Below are 19940 nucleotides of genomic sequence, written 5' to 3'. Positions count from 1 at the left end.
CTTGTTTTGGAGGAGGCCTTCTAGCAAACTTCACTCGTCTTTAAGTGTAGATTACATTACGATTAATATATTGAATATGGAGGTAGGAAATTAATCTTAACAAAAATCAATCTGAATTGTGTATTTCTTTGTAATAACTGTACAGTACATGTTAAACTTAATATATATTATACATAATTAAATAATTAATATATTTGGTGCTATGTTCTTACTTTATAACTACTCTACTTGAGCACAACGGAAACCTTACATAATACAGTATAACATTTATTTGCAAAATATTCTACTTTTGTATTTCTATAGAGAATGTTTTCAATTTCATGTGATTGTTTTTTTATTGTATCATTAAGCATGGTTATGAGGTATTTCGAGAGCTAAATCTAATGTAGGCATTATATTGATGAAAATCAGCCTATGCCTATGGTTTATTGATTATTTATTGCCTCTTAGAATCTTGTCATATTATATCTTAAGCTGGGTTTTCCTAGGCGCGGAGAGAGGAACGCAGAGAGCGGAAAAGAGATTAATTTGGTGTTCCGCTCCGCTTCTAGGAAAACGGTAACATTAAATTACCTAAGACAAGTGGAGTCCGCTCTCCGCGTTCCTCTCTCCGCTCTCCACTTCCGCGCCTAGGAAAACCCAGCTTAAGATGTTTCTGTGTATTAAATTTGGCCCAGCCAAATGATTGAAATTTTACTGTCCAAAGTTGATGGTATGTATCATCGTAAAACTTTAACGTTTTGTAGAAAACAAACAACTTTAGTCCTTGAATTAAATTTACAAGAGAAATCTGTTAAAAAGTGTGGATGGTTAGGAGGCAGCATTACAGTGATAATTTACTATCTCAGATTTCATTATCTTGGCTGCCTTTTATAAATTTCCTATTATTAACTGAGACCATTTAATTATAGCTTTGACTATTCCAATAGTCAATGATTACAGGTACTTAATAAATTTTTTGTATGACAAATTTAGCGACTTTTTTTTAGATAAAATTGTCATTTTGTAACATATCTATTGTGACATACCCAACATACCTACATTTGAATACCTAGTTAATTCATTTTATTATAAAATATAGGGTTTTTTTTAACGCAACCAAAATTACAAGTACTGTCAACAAAACAAGCTCATATATTGGTATCTGTTTTCTTTACTTCATTGCCAATAAGCTCCAGCTGATTTGCATTGTTGTTTAGTTATATGAGGTTTAGTGTTACTGTAGAGTTTCGGTTATTCGACCTTCCTCCGTGGCGCGATCGTCAACACATCTCGCGGTTACAACGCCAGCGTGAAGATCTCCCATGATCGCGGCGCCATAGTCATCATGTCTCATTGTCGTGACACCATCGTCAACATGTTTCGCAGTCACGGTGCCATCTTGAATGAATCCCCCGATCATGGCACTATTGTCATCATATTCCACACTCGGGGTGTGATCGTCAACATATTTCCCATTTACGCACTATCTTCAACACTCCTTGTACTCACGGCGCCATCTTCAACATCTCCTGCGATCACAACACAATTTTCAACATCTGCGATCTTTGGGATCATCACCATGTCAAGTCTTTCCGCAGTCACAACGTTAGTGTAATCGTCATTTTTATAAATGTTCGTGTTTTCCGACATTTTTGCTTATCCGACCTTGCCACGGCCGGTTTAGGTCGGATAATCAAGACTTAACTGTATTACGAATTTATTGTAAATGAGTTATGTGTTGTAGAAGATTAGGTTAAAAGTAAATCATTGGTTTTTTCCCAAGAAAGGTTTGAAATTGGTTGAAAGTATCCAGGTGTAATTTTAGTACTATATAAATAAACTGTTAATAGACTTGTCAAACATATAAGGAAACCGGATCGGTAGGAAAAAACAAAAAAATTACCTACAACACATATTTTATTTGAGCTTGAGAAAACACAAAGTTTTGTCTTACTTACAATAACACTAAACCTCCTTTCTTATACTCCTTCCCTCTTACACTCCCTTCACAATATTTAGGCGGTTTGAGAGGAAGTTCCTCCACCACCTTTTTAGCGAATTTCCCTATAGGGAAGTAGCTATTACCGTAGGTGGCACGGTAAGACCTAGGCCCGGGACTGATTTACTTTATAGTTTTGATGTCCCCAGAGGCCAAAAACACCATTCGTTCAAATTTATATGTATATGTTTCCTTGAACGTGATAAACTTGAGTAATTTTTGTCCGATTTTGATGAAATTTGGTTTAAAGGTGTAAGGCGGATAAACATGTATGCAGCAATCCTAGGTACTCGTTAAACCTAATGTAATTTAAATAAATTTAATTGAAAATCAATTCAGACAAATGGAAATTCGCTTAGTCAGCAAGTTTGCTGCGGCGGAGGTGTTTTGTATTCAATGTATGTTGAGCTATTATTTTGAAGGTAAGGGTCAAGTGGAGGGAATAGATTTCTTCCCCTTAAACCGCCTAAATATTGTGAATGAAGTATACTTATTTACAAAATGTATAAATAAGTATGAAATGCACATTATTTGATTAGAAATGAAGTAAAGGAGACAAGGATACCAATATATGAGCTGGTTTTGTCGTTAAATAGTATCTCACAGTACTCGTAATTTGGGTTGCATTATAAAAAACACACACTATTTGATTTTATAAGTATTTCAGACTTGTTTCAAATAGGACAGCCTACACAATTTTGAGGAAAACACATTTAAAATAAATAATTGCTTTTTAAATTGAAATGTAATTATAGCAATGGGTTGCTAAAATAAGGGGTAACACATTTAATTCTGCCTTGGCAAATAGGTCATAATATTGTAGTCTTTTTTTGGAAAAAAATGGACACTTGAGTGTATGAACCTCTTATAGGCTTCACCACAATTCTAAGACTGCCTCTAAATGCTGGTGGTAAGAAGACACAGACGGATTTGTGCTGTTGTACGATGAGGAATGGGTGAAAACGTAGAATCTAACTGTAGGTAAATGCTATTCTTCTGCCGTATCATCTTCTGGATCCCCCGGAGGTATCACAGAAATAGAGTAATGGACTTTCTTGTTGCGGAGGTAACTGTACGAGTTGTCAAAGATGACTGTGTCTGAAACAATAAAAACAAGATTAGACCCTATGCTATTATAAAGGTTAGGTTAACTACAGTACCATGCAAAATCAGTGAATAAGAATTATGAGCGTTGAATTAATGAGATGACAGCTTTGTTACTGACTGAGATTAACTAACTGACTCTTCAACTGATCCGTCAAAAGGGCTCCGCCCCAGAGGGTTTTAAGTGGGCCAATGTCAGACTTTTTGAGCTACAATGTTTACAAATAAATATAACTAGCAGTTACCCAGCGCGCGTTGCTGTGCTAACAAAATACATCTGTCTGTGTGAAAAGCTTGTTTTTTCTACATTTAAACCGACGATAGTCAGGGATTGCCCTAGAGCCTTATAATGGTGATTGCAAAAGCAAGACACTAAGGAAATTGTATTTGCTTAAATTCAGAGGGCAATTCGGATGAAATCAGTATTCTTGGGATTAAGACTATTTCTCCTTTAAACCTACAACTGATAATTTTTGCTTTAATCAATTTTGACGTCATTTTTTTTATCGTTAGTCTGGTAACGTTGCACAGATTCAGTGGATTTAAGTTTCGCATTATCATTGGAGTTCTTTCTTTTAAAGACAGTAATGTGGTGGGTTAATGACAAATTGAGAGGCATTTGAATACCCGAGATAGCAAGCACGATTATTATAGTAACTGAGTAAGTCGTCTGCTACTTTGTATTGCAGTCAGGATTTGTGAAGTTTTTAAAGTTTCATTTTGGTGGTTTAGACCTTTTGAAAGTGTTTAAAATCTATGTAAAAGATGTTTGGTAATGTATTTGAATATATCTATAAAAGACTAAATATGGCCCTATTATCAAAAATATTTATCAAAAGTGGAAAACTAAAACTCACACTTTTTATTGCTGGAAACCACATGTTTCAGTGCTGAAAGTTTATAACCATAACACTTTATTTGATACACTACAGTAATAAAAACTAATTTAAAACGTTAGGTCTCTCTTCAATAATTATATTACTACAAAGTTTAATCACACTCACTGAAATACAAATTTTACTTTTTGTTAACTGAGAGACAGGAAATAGAACTGGTTTGACTCTGGATGTGACTACTTCATGTTTCAACAAATTATCATGTAGAGCTCCCACCCCACCCCCACCCATCGCTGAAAACTCAAGCTCCATCAGTGAACTATGTACCCACATTGGCTGCTTGTCAAACCACCTGTCAACCTTCTGTTTACAAACAAACTGATTAAGCAGCATTGTTAATGCCATAACATTGTTATCTCTATACTACAGTCACTAGGATATTATTATTGATGCCCTTATTTTAATCAAATAGTTGTAGGGTTGACTGTTTCGCAATATTTATTTGTATTTGTATATATAATGTAGATAAAATTGTCTGTTTTCTATTGTGTTTAAATCAAATCATAGATGTAAATAATTTAGTACCTTCCCGTATGGGGAAGGAAAGAAGTCATTAGAAAAAAAAAGGTTTAAGTGCAGGAAAAATTGATGTGTACATTACATCGCCAAAGGGAAAAGTTTTTAGATCTAAAATGGAGCTACAGAAATACATTTCTGAGAACAAGTTATCCCTGACTATTGACAATTTTAACTTTCCTACATCAAAAAGCAGTCAAGCAGGAAATACAGAGGTTTGCAGCATAGAATATCATGATTCTCCACACAGCTTAGGTCCTGAGTCAAGTTTGTCAATTTTCCCTGATTCATTGATTAGTAACTTTGATTTACCAACAGAAAAGACAAATGAAACAATTCAAAATATTCAAAATGTCAAAATACCAGACACTTCCAAAGAACATAATATTAGGTTAGCTTGCTCGTTGTTAGGAGGAAATTGGGTAACAGATGACTCAATTCGATACTATTTTGAGATGATGGATACCATAGTTAGCAGTAAACATCAGACAGTATTGTTGATGAACCCTGTAATTAGTCAGGCAATCAAATGTTTAGCTGACTATAAAACACTTTTAACACCATTAGATCCAAAGAATAATCTATTATATCCTGTACATACAATCAGCTGATAATATTAAATTAAATGTTCTTTGTTTATTATGAATGCAAAACAAACAAAATAAGACTTCAGTTAGAGTTCCTACATCTTTACATTATGAACCTTGTTAAGCTTGTTAATAAATAACTGTTCTTAAAGTTGGTGTTTAATATACAATAATGGCGACGACTCAAAGAGAAATAAATCAAGCATTACTGTTATTTCTACAAGAGAAGTTTAGTGAAGAAAAGGAACAAAAGATTCGTCCCCCACTTCAAAAGTTGGAGCCTTATGATGAATGTAATGAAACATTTACAACCTACTTACTTAGGCTCACTAACTATCTTGAATTGAATGGATTAGGGGGGGAGGATGATGACAAAACACGCGTGCAGGTGTTAATTAGCTGCCTTAGTCCAAAGAATTTTCAACTCTTAAATGATTTATGCGCCCCAGACTTACCAAATACTAAATCGTATAATGAACTGGTCAAGCTACTCAAAGATTACCTTTGTCCAACACCAAATGAAGTTGCTGAACAACATAAGTTTTACATGCGTTCACAACAATCGGGTGAATCTATTTCCACATACATGAAAGAACTTCGTAGCATGACTCTACACTGTAATTTTTCCTGTTCAAAGTGCAAATCCAGTACGATTGACACCCACTTACGCACCCAGTTCATTAGAGGTTTGTACAGCAAAGAGATAGGAGAAAGGCTTCTACAAGAAGATTCCTTGACTTTACAAAGAGCGTATGAGTTAGCTATCTTTCGAGATATCGAAACAAGGTAACAATGATATGACATCACCAGCTATTGTAAATAAAATCAGTAAAACCATAAAAAAACCATCAAAATCCAACAGCTTTGTATCAATAGATGATTTGAAAGGCAAGTGTTTTAGGTGTGGTAAATCTAACCATAAAGCAAATGAATGCAAGCTACGCAATGCCACTTGTTTTACATGCAATGGTAAGGGTCATACTGCTGCTGTTTGTTTGAAGGCGAGTAAAATGAACAAAGGTAAGGCATTTCAAAAACAAATTGACTCTACGGATAAAGATTATTCCAGTGAAAATGAAGAAACATATGGTACAAGTAATTCTTTCACTATCACTGAAGAGCTACCTACAACTCAATTCTTTGTCATCCAAATTCAATGACAAATACTTAGTAACACCGCTTCTAGATGGAGTACAATGCTCAATGGAGTATGATACGGGAGCTGCTGTATCATCTATGTCATTAAATACCTTCAAACGATTATTCCCACACAAGAAAATTACAGAAGTCCCAAATGTTAAGCTAAAAACCTACTCAGGGGAATCGATTAAGTTAGGCTAACTGGAACAAGTGAAGTTAAAGTGAAGTTAGGTTCAAAAACAATGAAAGGTAGAATTTTTGTTGTACAAAATAATGTTGATAATATATTTGGGCGCGAATGGATTCGTAACTTTGACATATCTATTCATGACGTAAATCACATGGCGAGTCCTAGTTCTTACAAGCAAAACACCATAAAGGAAAATAATATAAAACAAGACATTTTTGACACATATGAATCCCTATTTTCAAAAGAAGTAGGAATTGCACCAGATAAACAAGTCAATCTTCCATTAAAGCCTGATTCAAGACCCATTTTTATTAAATACCGTGTCCCTCCTGTTGCATTAAAAACTAAAATAGAAGACGAATTGTGCTTACTGGAAGAAAAGGGCATCATTTCAAAGGTAACCAATTCAGAATGGGGAACACCCATTATATTGAAAGAAGATGGAACAGTAAGAATATGTGCTGATTATAAAGTAACTGTAAATTCCCAACTGCAAAATGATCACTATCCTATTCCCAGGATTGAAGAGATATTTGACAAGTTAAATGGAGGACAATACTTTACAACCTTGGACTTACATAAGGCGTATTTACACCAAATGGATGATAGTGCCAACCTTCAAGCCATAAGTACCCATATGGGAGTTTTTAAGGTAAATAGACTTATGTTTGGAATAAAAACAGCTCCAAACATATGGCAACGCTACATGGACTCAGTTTTAACTGGACTGGAAGGTACTGCTGTTTTCTTTGATGATATAATAGTTCAAGGAAGGAGTATTGAAGAAACAAAACTACGCACGATCAAGGTTTTGGAATGTTTGAAGGAAAACAACTTGCACATAAACAAGAATAAAAGTAAATTTTTTCAAGAGTCTGTGAACTACTTAGGATACAAAATTGATGGAAAAGGATTGCATAAGAGCCATGATAAGATAGAAGCTGTTTTGAAATGTCCCATACCCACTAACGTTACTGAATTGAAGCAGTTTCTTGGGCTTGTAAACTATTATCACAGGTTTCTACCCAACCTCGCAACTAAGATACATCCATTATATAAAGTTGGTATACAATGCACTAATGACATCCTCTTACATTACGAAGCCTGAACAATACAAAGGTTTAGAGGGAGAACTGTCAATTGAAAACGGATGTTTATTTAGAGGAGTTCGAGTTGTAATTCCATGTGCTTTACGAAAAACTATTCTGAAAGAACTACATGAAGCTCACACAGGCATAACAAAAATGAAAGAACTAGCCAGGCAGTATTGTTGGTGGCCTACAGTGAATTCTGACATAGAAAACTATGAAAATTCATGTAAACCATGTGCATTCAATAAAAACGATCCTCCAAAGTACCATGAACCATGGCCAAACTCCAATATTCCTTGGGAAAGGGTGCACATAGATCATGCAGGACCATTCAGAGGTACATACTTTTTCATAGCAGTAGATTCATATACAAAGTGGTTGGAGGTAAAGGAAACAAAAAGCATATCTAGTTTCTCTTCTATAAGAATCTTAAGAAAAATGTTTGCAAGATTCGGCATTCCAAGTACAATTGTTAGTGATAATGGTCCTGCTTTCATTTCACATGAATTTAAACATTTTATGGAATCCAATGGTATTCAACATAAACTGATGGCACCATATCACCCAGCTTCAAATGGACAAGGGGAACGTTATGTACAAACTCTAAAAAGGAAACTAAGTGCAATGGCTGAAGAATCTGGAGACATCCATACAAACCTATGTAGATTCCTTCTACAAACCCGTAAAGTTATGAACATAAGTACAGGAAGAAGCCCTGCGGAGATGATGTTCAAACGGAGTATACGTACGAGAATTGATCTGCTAAAGGCAAAAAGGATCTCTGACACAGAAGGCGTTGGTACCTTAAGATGTTTTAGCACCGGCGATAACGTTCAAGTTCGAGACTACAGAAGTAATCATCCTAAATGGAAATTTGGTAAGGTGGTAAAAATATTAGGAAACTGCCATTATGAAGTTGAAGTTGAAGGTTTAATGGTTAAATGCCATGTTGATCAAATGCGCTCTACACTAGTATCTTTAAATGAACAGTCCGATGAAGCCTCAGAGTCTGAGTCACAGAAACATGCACAAGTGGTAAACAAACCAAATGACTCTCCTCAAGCATCACACAGGACAAAGAATTTTTATCCATCATCTGTAATAAGAAGATCTCAGAGAATATAACTTTATTGTAGGTATATATTTACAAAAACGATTTCAATGATAAAGAAGAAAAAAATACAAATTGCAAGATCTAGTGACTGGTGAGCGAATTTAATAAATTTGTCTTTAGCCTTTTGTTATGTAGGACTAACTAACCAAAAGAGTAAAAAATGTTTTAACTTCATTCATATATACACAGCATTAATAAAGGATTGTATTGCATAGATTTAGCAATGTATGTAAATAAAATAATGTTAAAATAAGAAACATAATGTACTTGTTAGTTCTTATTTCTGTGACTCTATTCATGTATGTATGTACAGTTTGAATAAAGATGATTTGATTTGATTTGATTTGTTTTGATTTGATTTGAATACTGAAGAGGCAATAAGCTGATTCTTTTCCAGGGAAGATTATTATATCCTGTACATACATACAATCAGCTGATAATATTAAATTAAATGTTCTTTGTTTATTATGAATGCAAAAAAAAAACAAAATAAGACTTCAGTTAGAGTTACTACATCTTTACATTATGAACCTTGTTAAGCTTGTTAATAAATAACTGTTCTTAAAGTTAGTGTTTAATATACAATATAATCATTACATAATAATTCTGGTTAATGACTCAAAATCTATTCAGGAAGAAGTTAGCGGATCACACTGGAGCCTACTTCTCTACTCCAGAACAATGAAGTCATTCATGTATTTTGACTCCATAAACAATTCAAACAAAATTACAAGTCAGCTGTAACAATTGCAGAAAAATTGAATGCTTACTTTGACTACTACTCAAAGGAGCCAGTCAAAATTAACTCTTGCTAAATACCGCAGCAAAACAATGGCTCTGACTGTGGAATATTTATGATTATAATGGTTGACATTTTAATTGCACACATAATGAATGAAAAATCATTAGCATTACCTCAGGATCTCATAATAAATCCTGCTACTTTCAGTGAGTTTACAGTAGTGTGTGGACAAAACGAGCACAACTAGCTTCAATTATGTATAACCCCTCACAGATACATAACTTCAAGAGTGAGGTTAATACAACAAATGTTAGACTCAGTTCAAAATGGCGCAGCTGAACAAAATAAACCCACCGGGAAAGATGAAGCAGTGCAAGTTGATTTCACACCTCGTCAATCTCAGATGAAGCCTATTTATTTATTTATTTATTTATTTATTATCATCACATTACATCAATGATTGACAGGTGATTTGTCATCAAACTAAAATCTATTGTAACAAAACAACAATCATAATATTAAAAATAATTATACATTTGTTAGGAAATCTTCCAGTGAAAAAAATGCCTTCTCCAGAAGCCATATCTTAAGTGTTTTTTTAAATTTCAATATGCAATCAATTTCTTTTATTGTTGAAGGCAGCTTATTATAAATTTTGGGTCCCATATATTGTGGGGATAAATGAAATAATTTTAGTCTATGTTGCATTGGTTTTATTATTTTTTTGTATCTTGTATCATGTTTGTGAGAGGGCTGACTCTCCATAAGTGTATCCAAGTTACTCTTGACCATCATAGAAATATAATAAATATAAGAGCTGTATAAAGTGAGAATTTTGAATCGACTGAAATATTCTTGGCAATGTGTATCTGGAGGAACCTTGGATATATGTCTAATCGCCCTTTTTTGAAGAATAAAGACTTTTTTGCTTTCACAATACGATCCCCATAAAATAAGTCCGTAATTCATAATTGAAGCAAAATAAGCATGATATACTGCAATTTGTGTGTCAAAATTTGTTGTATCTCTAATTACTTGTAATACAAATACAGCTGAATTAAGTCTTTTTGATAAATTTTTAATGTGAGTTTGCCAATTTAAATGTGAGTCTATTTTTATTCCTAAATAATCAACTGAATCTTGAGAAACTATCAAATTTGAGTTTGAATTTAGGGTGATCTCATCTTTTATATTGGAGGCAGAGAATTGTATCAGCTGTGTTTTGGATACATTCATGGAGAGGCCGTTGACAGCAAACCAGTCCTCAAGAGAATGGAGCTCTCTGGTGATTGTGTGAATAATGTCGACACCTTTTTGCTCTTTGCAAATGATTGCTGTATCATCTGCATACTGAAATATTGGCATTTTTGATACACTTCCTAGAAAATGAATAGACATGGTCCAAGAATTGATCCTTGAGGCACTCCAAATGGAACATCCTCCCAATCTGACATGTAATTATTTTGAAATTTGTTTATTATTATCCTTTGTTTACGGTTATTGAGATAAGATGCAAACCATTGTAATGCTATATTTTTTATTCCATGTCTACTTAATTTTTCAAGAAGTATTCCATGTCCACACAGTCAAAGGCCTTAAACAAGTCACACAACACTCCCACAGTCTGCTGTGCTCCATCCAAGGCCCCAGCAATATTGTTGATCATGTCGGTTACTGCTTTTTGAGTGTTAAGGTTAGGCCGGAATCCAAATTGAGAGGGGTTGATTAGATTATTGTTTTCCAAATATTGTACTAGTTGGTTTTTGACAATTTTTTCAAAAATTTTTGAAAAGCAAGGTAGCAACGCAACGGGACGATAATTAGAGGAATTATTAACATCACCTTTCTTAAATAAAGGTTTTACTTCTGCATATTTGAGTTTGTCTGGAAATACACCCTTCTCCAGGGACTGGTTTACTATTCTGCAGAATAAGTCCTCAAAGACATAAAAAACACGTTTTATCACAAAAAGAGGGATTTCATCCCACCCTGATGATCTTGTTTTACTTATGGTACCTATTCAAAACTTTCTTAACTTCTGCAACACAGACTGTCCTAAAGTTAAATCTTGCATTATTAAGTTGAGAAATGTGTTTACTATTCTTCTCAAAAAAGTTAATGGCTTTGGTTTTATTTGAATATTGATTTGAGGGATATGAGGCATTTACAAAAAAAATTATTAAAATTGTTTGCAATTGATACAATATTACTCATTTTGGCATTTTCACTGTTTGTAACTTCAATAGGTGTTTCTGACGATTGCTTTTTTAATCCTAGTTCTTTTTTTACAACAGCCCATGATGCTTTAGATTTATTTTTAGATTTTTTAATGAAATCATCATTTGATTTTAGTTTTGCTAATGCAACAACTTTTTTGAACACTGTCTTATAAGTTTTGTAATAGTTCAAAAACTGAGGATTTCTGTTAAATTTACCTGGTGAAGATGTTTTTTTTCTTTCTGCTGAAGTTTTTATCCCTTTTGTAATCCAATTCTTATTTATTTTTTCTTTAGTCCCTCCCAATTGAGATGTTTTTGGAAAAGCCTCATTAAATGAGTTTAAGAAATTCAAGAGAAAATCATCATAATTTTTATCTGGGTTAGCAATCTCATTGAAATACCAATTTGCAGACTTAAGTGCCATTTCAAATTTGTTAAGGTTTTCCTTGCTAAACTTTCGGGTGAGCTTTTTATGTTTTATCTGTCTTACTGGAGAAGACGTACAAGGTTTATTAAAAGATAGAAGCAAGAGACTATGGTCAGAAACTCCTATGTCTAAGACTATGCTACTAACATTTTTAGCTCGAACATTAGAAAAAATATTATCAATTCATGTGCTTGAAAAGTTGTTAACTCGAGTGGAAATAAAAACGTTAGGAGTAAACCCAAAGCAGGTGCAAATTTCTAAAAGATTCTGAGAATTAGATTTTTCCTTAAGAATATCTATATTTGTATCCGAGGAAATGAATACATTTTTTGTCCTTGCTTCTTTAGATAGTTTATCTAATAAAATTTCAAATTTATGTAAAAATAATTTGTCAGTGTTATCCCCTGGTATTCTGTAAATGGAGGCATATACAGAGTTCCACTCCTTAACTTCTATAAAAGACCCTTCAAAACTTAAAGGTTCATTTAAAAATTTTAAATCTTCCCTTATTTTAAAGCTTATAAGCTAAAAATAGTAAAGCTAAAAATAAAAAAGTATGTATACATTTTTTTCAATAAAAATACAAGATCCACCCTTAATTGATCCTCTCTCGCATAAAAATCAGCAATTTTAAAATCGTTAAATTGATTAAGACAACTTATGTTATTGACATCAAGCCAGTGTTCATTTAAAGAAATAATATTAACTTTCTCTTTTTGATTTTCAAGAAATAAAATAAAATCCACATAATTATTTAAAAACCCCTGAATATTAAAATGCAAGATATTGATGGTATTAGGCCTATTAGATTTACTGCTAGCCTGACTTTTTAACTGTTTGGTACAAACTTCACTTAGTATTTCTGTTTCCCTAAAAAAACATTATTTATACAACTATTTACATTAGGCCTATCTATTTTTCTACCAATATTTACAGATGAAATTTAACCCTTTAGCACATCTTCTTCACCCCCCTCTACACTTTCACTTTCTTCTACACCCAAACTTTGATTTACACCATATTGCCTTTCACCCTCCCCACAACACAAGGTGTTTTCTTTTCCAATCTGGTTGTTAGCTTCTCTTGGAGTTGTTGGGGACTGATCTGTGATTGTCTGCTCTGTGATTGTCTGCTCTGCCTCGAAGGTTGTCGTTGAAGTGCTCTGAAGCTCAGCTACGTTGGAGTCTTCTTTCCTGCGAATATGTGTTGTTGATTCGGAGGAGTTGTTCTGTATTTTAAGCTGTGATTTCAACCTTTTGACAAAGTCCAAGTAGGTCACACCGTTACGGAGAACTCTTGACGAGCATTCATCATTTACAACCACCATGATTTTGGTCCCAGTTCTACGATGGAGTTGGTGAAGGTTGAAGATGAACTTATCCAGGGGAATGTTATCCCTAACACATCCCATAGGTGGACAGATCAGTAGTTTCAACTCTTTTCTACTTTCAATGTGCCGTGTTAGGTTCTCAAAAGCAGTGTCGTAGTCTTTATGTGCTGGTTTTGAAAAGTAATTAGGTTTGGTGACTAGTCCGTAGACTATTGTGCCGTTTATTGTTTGGTGTGTTAGTTTTTCATCAGCAAAATCTGTAGCAAGGGGTTTATTGAAATGCTTTTTAAATGAGGTTGCCACTCCTGCACTCATATGTCTATCACTATGAAAGTCCGCAGAGATACAATGGGCAAACCCAGTGGTTGGTTGGTCTTTGAACTTGTGTATAATTACATTCATATCTGCTTCAACAAGGATTACAGGCTCTTCCTGAGTTGGTTGGTTGATCCTATTCTTGGTTACTGAAGAATGGTTAAAACAGCAGTCTCTAAGTATCCTCAATAAATCTTCCACAATTTTCCTTGTGCCTTTCCGATTGAAATGCATGCCGTGATTAGTGTAAAAGTCCCGAGGCAATAAATGAAGCTCCAGAAGTTTCACATTAGTATTTGCTCTTTTAATTTTTTCAATTATTTGCTCATTAAAGTTACTAATTCTATTATCCAACTCTGGTTTATCATGTCGCATAGGTACTGTGGAAATGATAAGGTTGGTGTCTTTTGTAGCCTCAAGCAAGTTGTCAAAGTCGCTCAAAACATCTTCAATGCAGGTGTTCTCAACATTATTTGTCCCGCCAATGACAAAGACAAAGTCGTTTTGATCATAGCCAAGTGTTAATTGGTTTACTTCTCCAATCACCCCACTTAACAATGCTCCAGGACGCACGACAGCTGTTACATTGATATCAGTTTTTTGCTGGACCATATTACTTAAGTTTCGTCCATGACTATCAGACAAGATTAGTAGTCTAGACTTTGTATGATTTTGATGGTTGCCGTTGTTGGCTTTTTTTGCATGTTTGTGATTCTTTGTTGTATTCCTAATGTGTTGCGGTCGTTGCAGAGGAATAATAGGAGTTGAAGCACTAATTGTGTTGAAATTGGTCTGTGTATCTTCGTCTGTTGAAAGAACCATGAATTTGTTTTTACATTCAACTGTAGACATGACCTTCTCTCTACAAAATTTAGATTTATGTTTAGGTTGCTGCCATATGGTTGACTGAGAAGCAAGTGAGGGTTTACCTATACCAGGGAAACAGTTTGAACATTTTAAATCATATTGTTTTTGTATATTAGCTTGTGTTTTTTTACTAAACATTTCATTTTCATTCCTTACTAATCACTGCTTCAAGAGATCTCATCGAATCTATCATATGTTTTGTTTCCTGTTTATAGATTTCACAGTTATGACACTGTAAACTTTGCTGTTTTTCTTGTAGACTTACTTCTTCTCTTGTCCCATTTGTTGTTAGTTCTGAGTTTAATTGTTTTTCTCTATGCAGTTTATTTTCCAATGATTTTATTATTGAATTTAACTTAATTTCTTTTTGATTTTGTGTAGCTATCATCATTCTAATCTGTTCTTCTTTTATCATTAATTTATCTTCTAGTTCCGATTCGTAACATGATTTTGCAATTCTTGATTCGTGTAGAGCTTGTTTTAGTTCCTCGTTCTCTCGAAGAATAGCACTGCCTAGTTCTGTAGCTAGAGAAAGAGAATCCTCAAAGTCGTTAGGATCATCAGTTGTGGCTATGTCTTGACACAAATCAATGACTTCACTCTTATCGTTTTCTTTTATAGAACATTTAGGACATTGCCATAATTTTTGTTCTGAGATTGGTGTATTTTTAACATCCTTGTAAGACAGGTTGACACACTTAAAATGATGCCATTGTTTGCACCCCCCATTACACAATATTGCTCCGAAATTAGCATTTTTTCCACATTCTGCACATGGAAATTTACTGCCTTTTCCCATGTTTAGATAATGATCATCAATTTAATTATTTACAGCAATAGATTAAGGAAATAAAATTAATAATAAGTACTTTAAATAAATTGACAGTCTTTATGCTATATGTATATTCCACCAGGGGAAAATTAAAGGATAGTAATCAAAATTAAAAATATGTTTTTAAGTAAATAAAATCAAAAAGTTAAAAGTCTCTAAAGTAATCAGTATCTGAAGTAAAGATATATTCAGGTTTCAGATATTCATGTTTGGAGTTATCTCTATCAGTTGCCAGTACAAAGGTCAGATCACTCACTCAGTTTTCCTTGCCCAGCTTATCTATGGTCCCATCTTATCTATTACCATTGAAATAATCCTGCAGTTTATCAGAAAAACTATAATTTATATAAACTGGTTACATGAATGAGAAAACCGATTATACACTTTCACAGATAAAAACTTACTGAATATTTAGGTATAAATTTCTTCATGTAAAAGTTTAATTTACTACTTAAAAACTTATAAAAATCGAAGAGCACAAATGACACAGTGTTTGCAGCTACAGGGTCTTCCCCCTCTCTCATCAGATCACCAGATGACTCTACATCAGATGACCAGACCGTGGAACATAAAAAACATACTGCTAGCCAAAAATTTGTCATGGATGGATGGAAGCAGAAATCAACTAATAGTAGAAGTAATCAAAGCTATAAAACTAAAGTATTTTATTCAAAAAAATATGACCTACAACTAACCAATAGATTTGAGTGCATAAACAGGTTTCATGAAAACTTGAACAATACATCTGGCAGCATCAATCAAAACCAAACCTCTTGGCTCAAGGACTGAATAAAAATGGATGACAGAAAACAAGTTTACAATAAAAAATGTCATAAAAATAAAAACAAAAACGATTTTCTTAAGTCAAATGTCTACAACCCAGAGGCCCCATAAAAATATTAAACTTGACAAAAAATGTAGTTACTGAAGTAATCCATGTGTAAAGAATCTGAGTTTCTTCAAATAAATCAAGGGTGGTCCTAGGGGGGGGGGGGGTCAAGGGTGTCATGACAACCCCAAAATATCTATATCTATAAAAGACTTGAATAATACTGTATGCTCTGACAGTCAAGGGAAAAATTAAGCTAAAAAAATTGAAGAGCTTAGTGAAAGAAAAGTTAACACTTTTGGCTAAGTGAGACCAAACACAACCCTTCTTCAAGTAATTTCTACAGCCAAGATTGACAACAAAAATAATCCTCTACTTATTCTTGGAGTAACAAACAATAGCCTGGATGAAGATTTTAGAAATATAACAACCTTAAAAGTGAGCTAAAAACATTAACCCAGACTAGACCTGTTTTCCTGTGCACAGTACCTAACAGATATGACAGGCCTCAAAATAGCAAAGAAAACTATGAAATAAGAAGAGTAAACAGTTATATAAAGGAAGTGGCGATACGACAAGACAAAAGTCATTCTAATTAATCTCAACCACATGAAGAGACAGCATTACACTGTAGGTCTACATCTAAATACTGCAGGCACAACAAAACTGGCCCGTATTTTTATAAAAGCCCTATGTTGGTGGAAATCTCATGAGCTACATTACAAGTTACAGCTCCATCAGCCTCTAGTAAGCTTAATAGAAACCAACATGGAAGACAAAATTATGGAATACAAACATAGTGAAAACACTGCTTTCGCACATTGTATTTCTAATGATTTTAGGGCTGACAGACAAATGTCCGCTGGGGTAGCAGTGAGTTTCAAAAAAGTTATTGGAAAACCACAAGAATCTGACTGTTTAACAGACCACCTAACCTACCAAGAAATCCCTAACGGTGCTGGTTTTTATGCCCTATTGACAAAACATAAATACAATGGCAAACCAATAGAAGCGGACTACAACAAAGCTTTCGATGACCTGATAAAAATTTCAATAAAGCAAGATTTATTAAGCTGATTTGTTCTGCCATGGGATGTGTCCGTGATGAGATACCTGTAGAGCTATTTGCAAGAAATATATTTAAGTTTCAGCAACTCACCGGAACCCCTGTAGAAGCTATATATCCTACAACCAATGGTGGTCTTCAAGATCATTGTGGAATGGTCTTACATATGAAGATTTTAATACCAGCTTAAGACATCATATTCTGCTGCAACATCTGCAAGTGAAGTCATCAACACAGGACCTTCCCGCTCAGGGCCGGTTCTAGGAATTTTTCAGAGTTAAGCGAACACCCGAATCAGCGCCACTTAGAATCCCCCCCCCCCAAACCCATGAACATAACTTAACCGTATTTGTGAATTTTTTCCCAATAATTTTGGGAAGAATTTTTTTTATAAGTTTAGGTAGAAGAATACTAACTTGCAATAAAAGGCTGTTTATTATTCGCAGAAATGTGACATTTATACACTTTTACTCATCATATAAACTATAGCAAAACCAAGGACACACTAAAAAAACAGGCCGTTATGTAATGCTCGTCAAGCATGACGTCACGATAGAAGACGGCAATGACGTAATGTTTGCCGTTTGTGATCAGCTGCTTGTTTTAATCTTTCCTTGGAAAATAAATAAATAAATACCTACGTCATTGCTGTCTTCTATCGTGACTTCTTTGGGCTGACTGGACTCGCCACCTTCATAATAAACTACAAGTTACATAGATTTGCATTGGGCGATCATCTGATTTACTAATAATATTAGTTTGTACTTTATTATGAAATGGGGAAGACTACCTCCGGTACCGCCTCATCATTTACGACACTACAGAAGGCTCCAGGACGATGGATGTAACTTCTGGTGCTGCTCAAGGATCCATACTGGGCCCGGACCTCTGGAACGTCGCCTACGACAGCCTCTTGAGATCCGAGATGCATGAGGAAACTGTCCTAGTTGGGTATGCAGATGACGTTGCGGCTTTAATAGCTGCACGTAGCATTGAGCTTGCCCAGCTGAAACTAAATCGAGTCATGCGAACCATTAACGCATGGATGGCAGAACATGGTCTCTCGCTCGCTCTGAGCAAAACTGAGATTGTGATTCTGACTAAAAAGAGGATTGACACCATCGTGCCTTTGATGGTGGGGAACGTGGAAGTCCAAACCACTCGTGCCGCAAAGTACCTTGGGGTCATGGTGGACAGCAAGCTCAGCTGGCGAGACCAGATCACCCGTACGGCGGACAAGGCCACTAAAATGGTTTCTTCCCTTAGTCGGTTAATGGCCAATGTCGGAGGTCCGCGGTCCAGCTGCAGAAGGCTGTTGATGTCTGCGGTCCAGTCCGTGCTCCTGTACGGTGCGGAAGTCTGGGCAGATGCTCTCAATAAGGAGATATATAGGATGCGGCTCGCCCGAGTGCAGCGTCAGGCAGCACTAAGGGTAGCATCTGCCTATCGCACAGTGTCCGAACCCGCCATCCTGGTGGTTGCTGGAGTCATCCCCGTCAAACTTTTGGTGGCGGAGAGGAAGGCAATTTATCAGCGCCATGGGGAGGACCAGGCAAGAATTGAGGAACGCACCCGGACCTTCCAGCTGTGGCAGGAGTGCTGGGAACAGGAGACAAGGGGGCTCTGGACCAGGCGACTGATAAAACAGGTCCAACCTTGGGTTAATCGGCGGTGCGGAGAGGTGAACTTCTACCTCACCCAATTTCTGACGGGTCACGGCTTTTTCCGGTCGTACTTGTTCAGGATGGGCAAAGCCGTGTCACCCGATTGCATATACTGCCCAGGCATTCCCGATGACGTGGAACACACTTTCTTCCACTGCCAGCATTGGGAAAGGCCCCGCCTAGAGGCTCAACAGGTGGACACGGTCATACCGATGATGATGGAGGGTGAGGACAATTGGACCTGTGTGTCACTTTACATCCAGGGTGTTCTCCGCGCCAAGAAGCTTGACCTCGACCGGGATGCGGTGTAGGTCAAAAAATAAATAATGCCAGAAAGGGTGCGAGCCCTGTGGGCTTAGGTCACATGTTGGCCTGACTTGAAGTAATGTGACAAACAATTCCAGGTCTGTGTCCAACAGAGTAGAGGGGGTTTTTTAGTGAGTAGTCTGTGATAAACTCAGGAGTCTCACACTACAGGCTGGCTACCTGTGTGCGTAAAAACATTTTCCCTCCTCACCCTTAAAAAAAAAAAAATTATGAAATGGGCCCCAGATGATTTCTACAAAAGTCTACTCATTGATTTGGCTTTTTTTCTCTTCCAAATTCGCCTTACGCTTTCTATGATAAGTGCCAGACGGTTTCTTTTTTTCTGCCATTGTTTTCATAGTTTCGGCTCGCAATATGTTTTACTCATTCATTCAGTTTATACTTTCTTTTTATTTAATGCGCTAATTATAAATTAAACTTAAAACACTCGTAATAATTCGCTTATCAACAATCATGAATCATCAAAACAATGCCAATACGGTACCGATACGGTATAGGCCTACGCACGATTACTAGAAAAATACCGGTATGGATCATAAACATAAACAAATGACGTTTTTGGCCCGAAAATAGACATTATTTAACATTGTTTAAATGGAACTGCCAAAACATATGTTCAATGCTATTAGTATAGGATTCGGGCCAACAACATCATTTGTTTATGTTTATGATCCATACAGGTATTTTTCTAGTAAACGTGGGC

General features: G+C 35.4%; 1 protein-coding gene across 1 annotated transcript in view; it reads right to left on the bottom strand.

Moving 5' to 3' along the window:
• Positions 1 to 115: 115 nt before the first annotated feature.
• Positions 116 to 19940, bottom strand: part of LOC129004275 (SEC14-like protein 3) — a 92867-nt gene continuing 73042 nt past the window's right edge. The window contains exon 10 of the mRNA XM_054432794.1: positions 116 to 3079. Within this exon, the coding sequence (XP_054288769.1) occupies positions 2970 to 3079 (110 nt within the window). The 3' untranslated portion in view covers positions 116 to 2969. The remainder of the gene's footprint in view (positions 3080 to 19940) is intronic.

Source organism: Macrosteles quadrilineatus, unplaced genomic scaffold, assembly GCF_028750875.1.
Source record: "Macrosteles quadrilineatus isolate MER2022 unplaced genomic scaffold, UCM_ALF_1.0 Scaffold_1__1_contigs__length_201487025, whole genome shotgun sequence".
NCBI classification, from domain to species: Eukaryota; Metazoa; Arthropoda; class Insecta; order Hemiptera; family Cicadellidae; genus Macrosteles; species Macrosteles quadrilineatus.
Note: the sequence above shows the minus strand (reverse complement) of the source record. Positions and strands in the feature narration are given on the sequence as shown.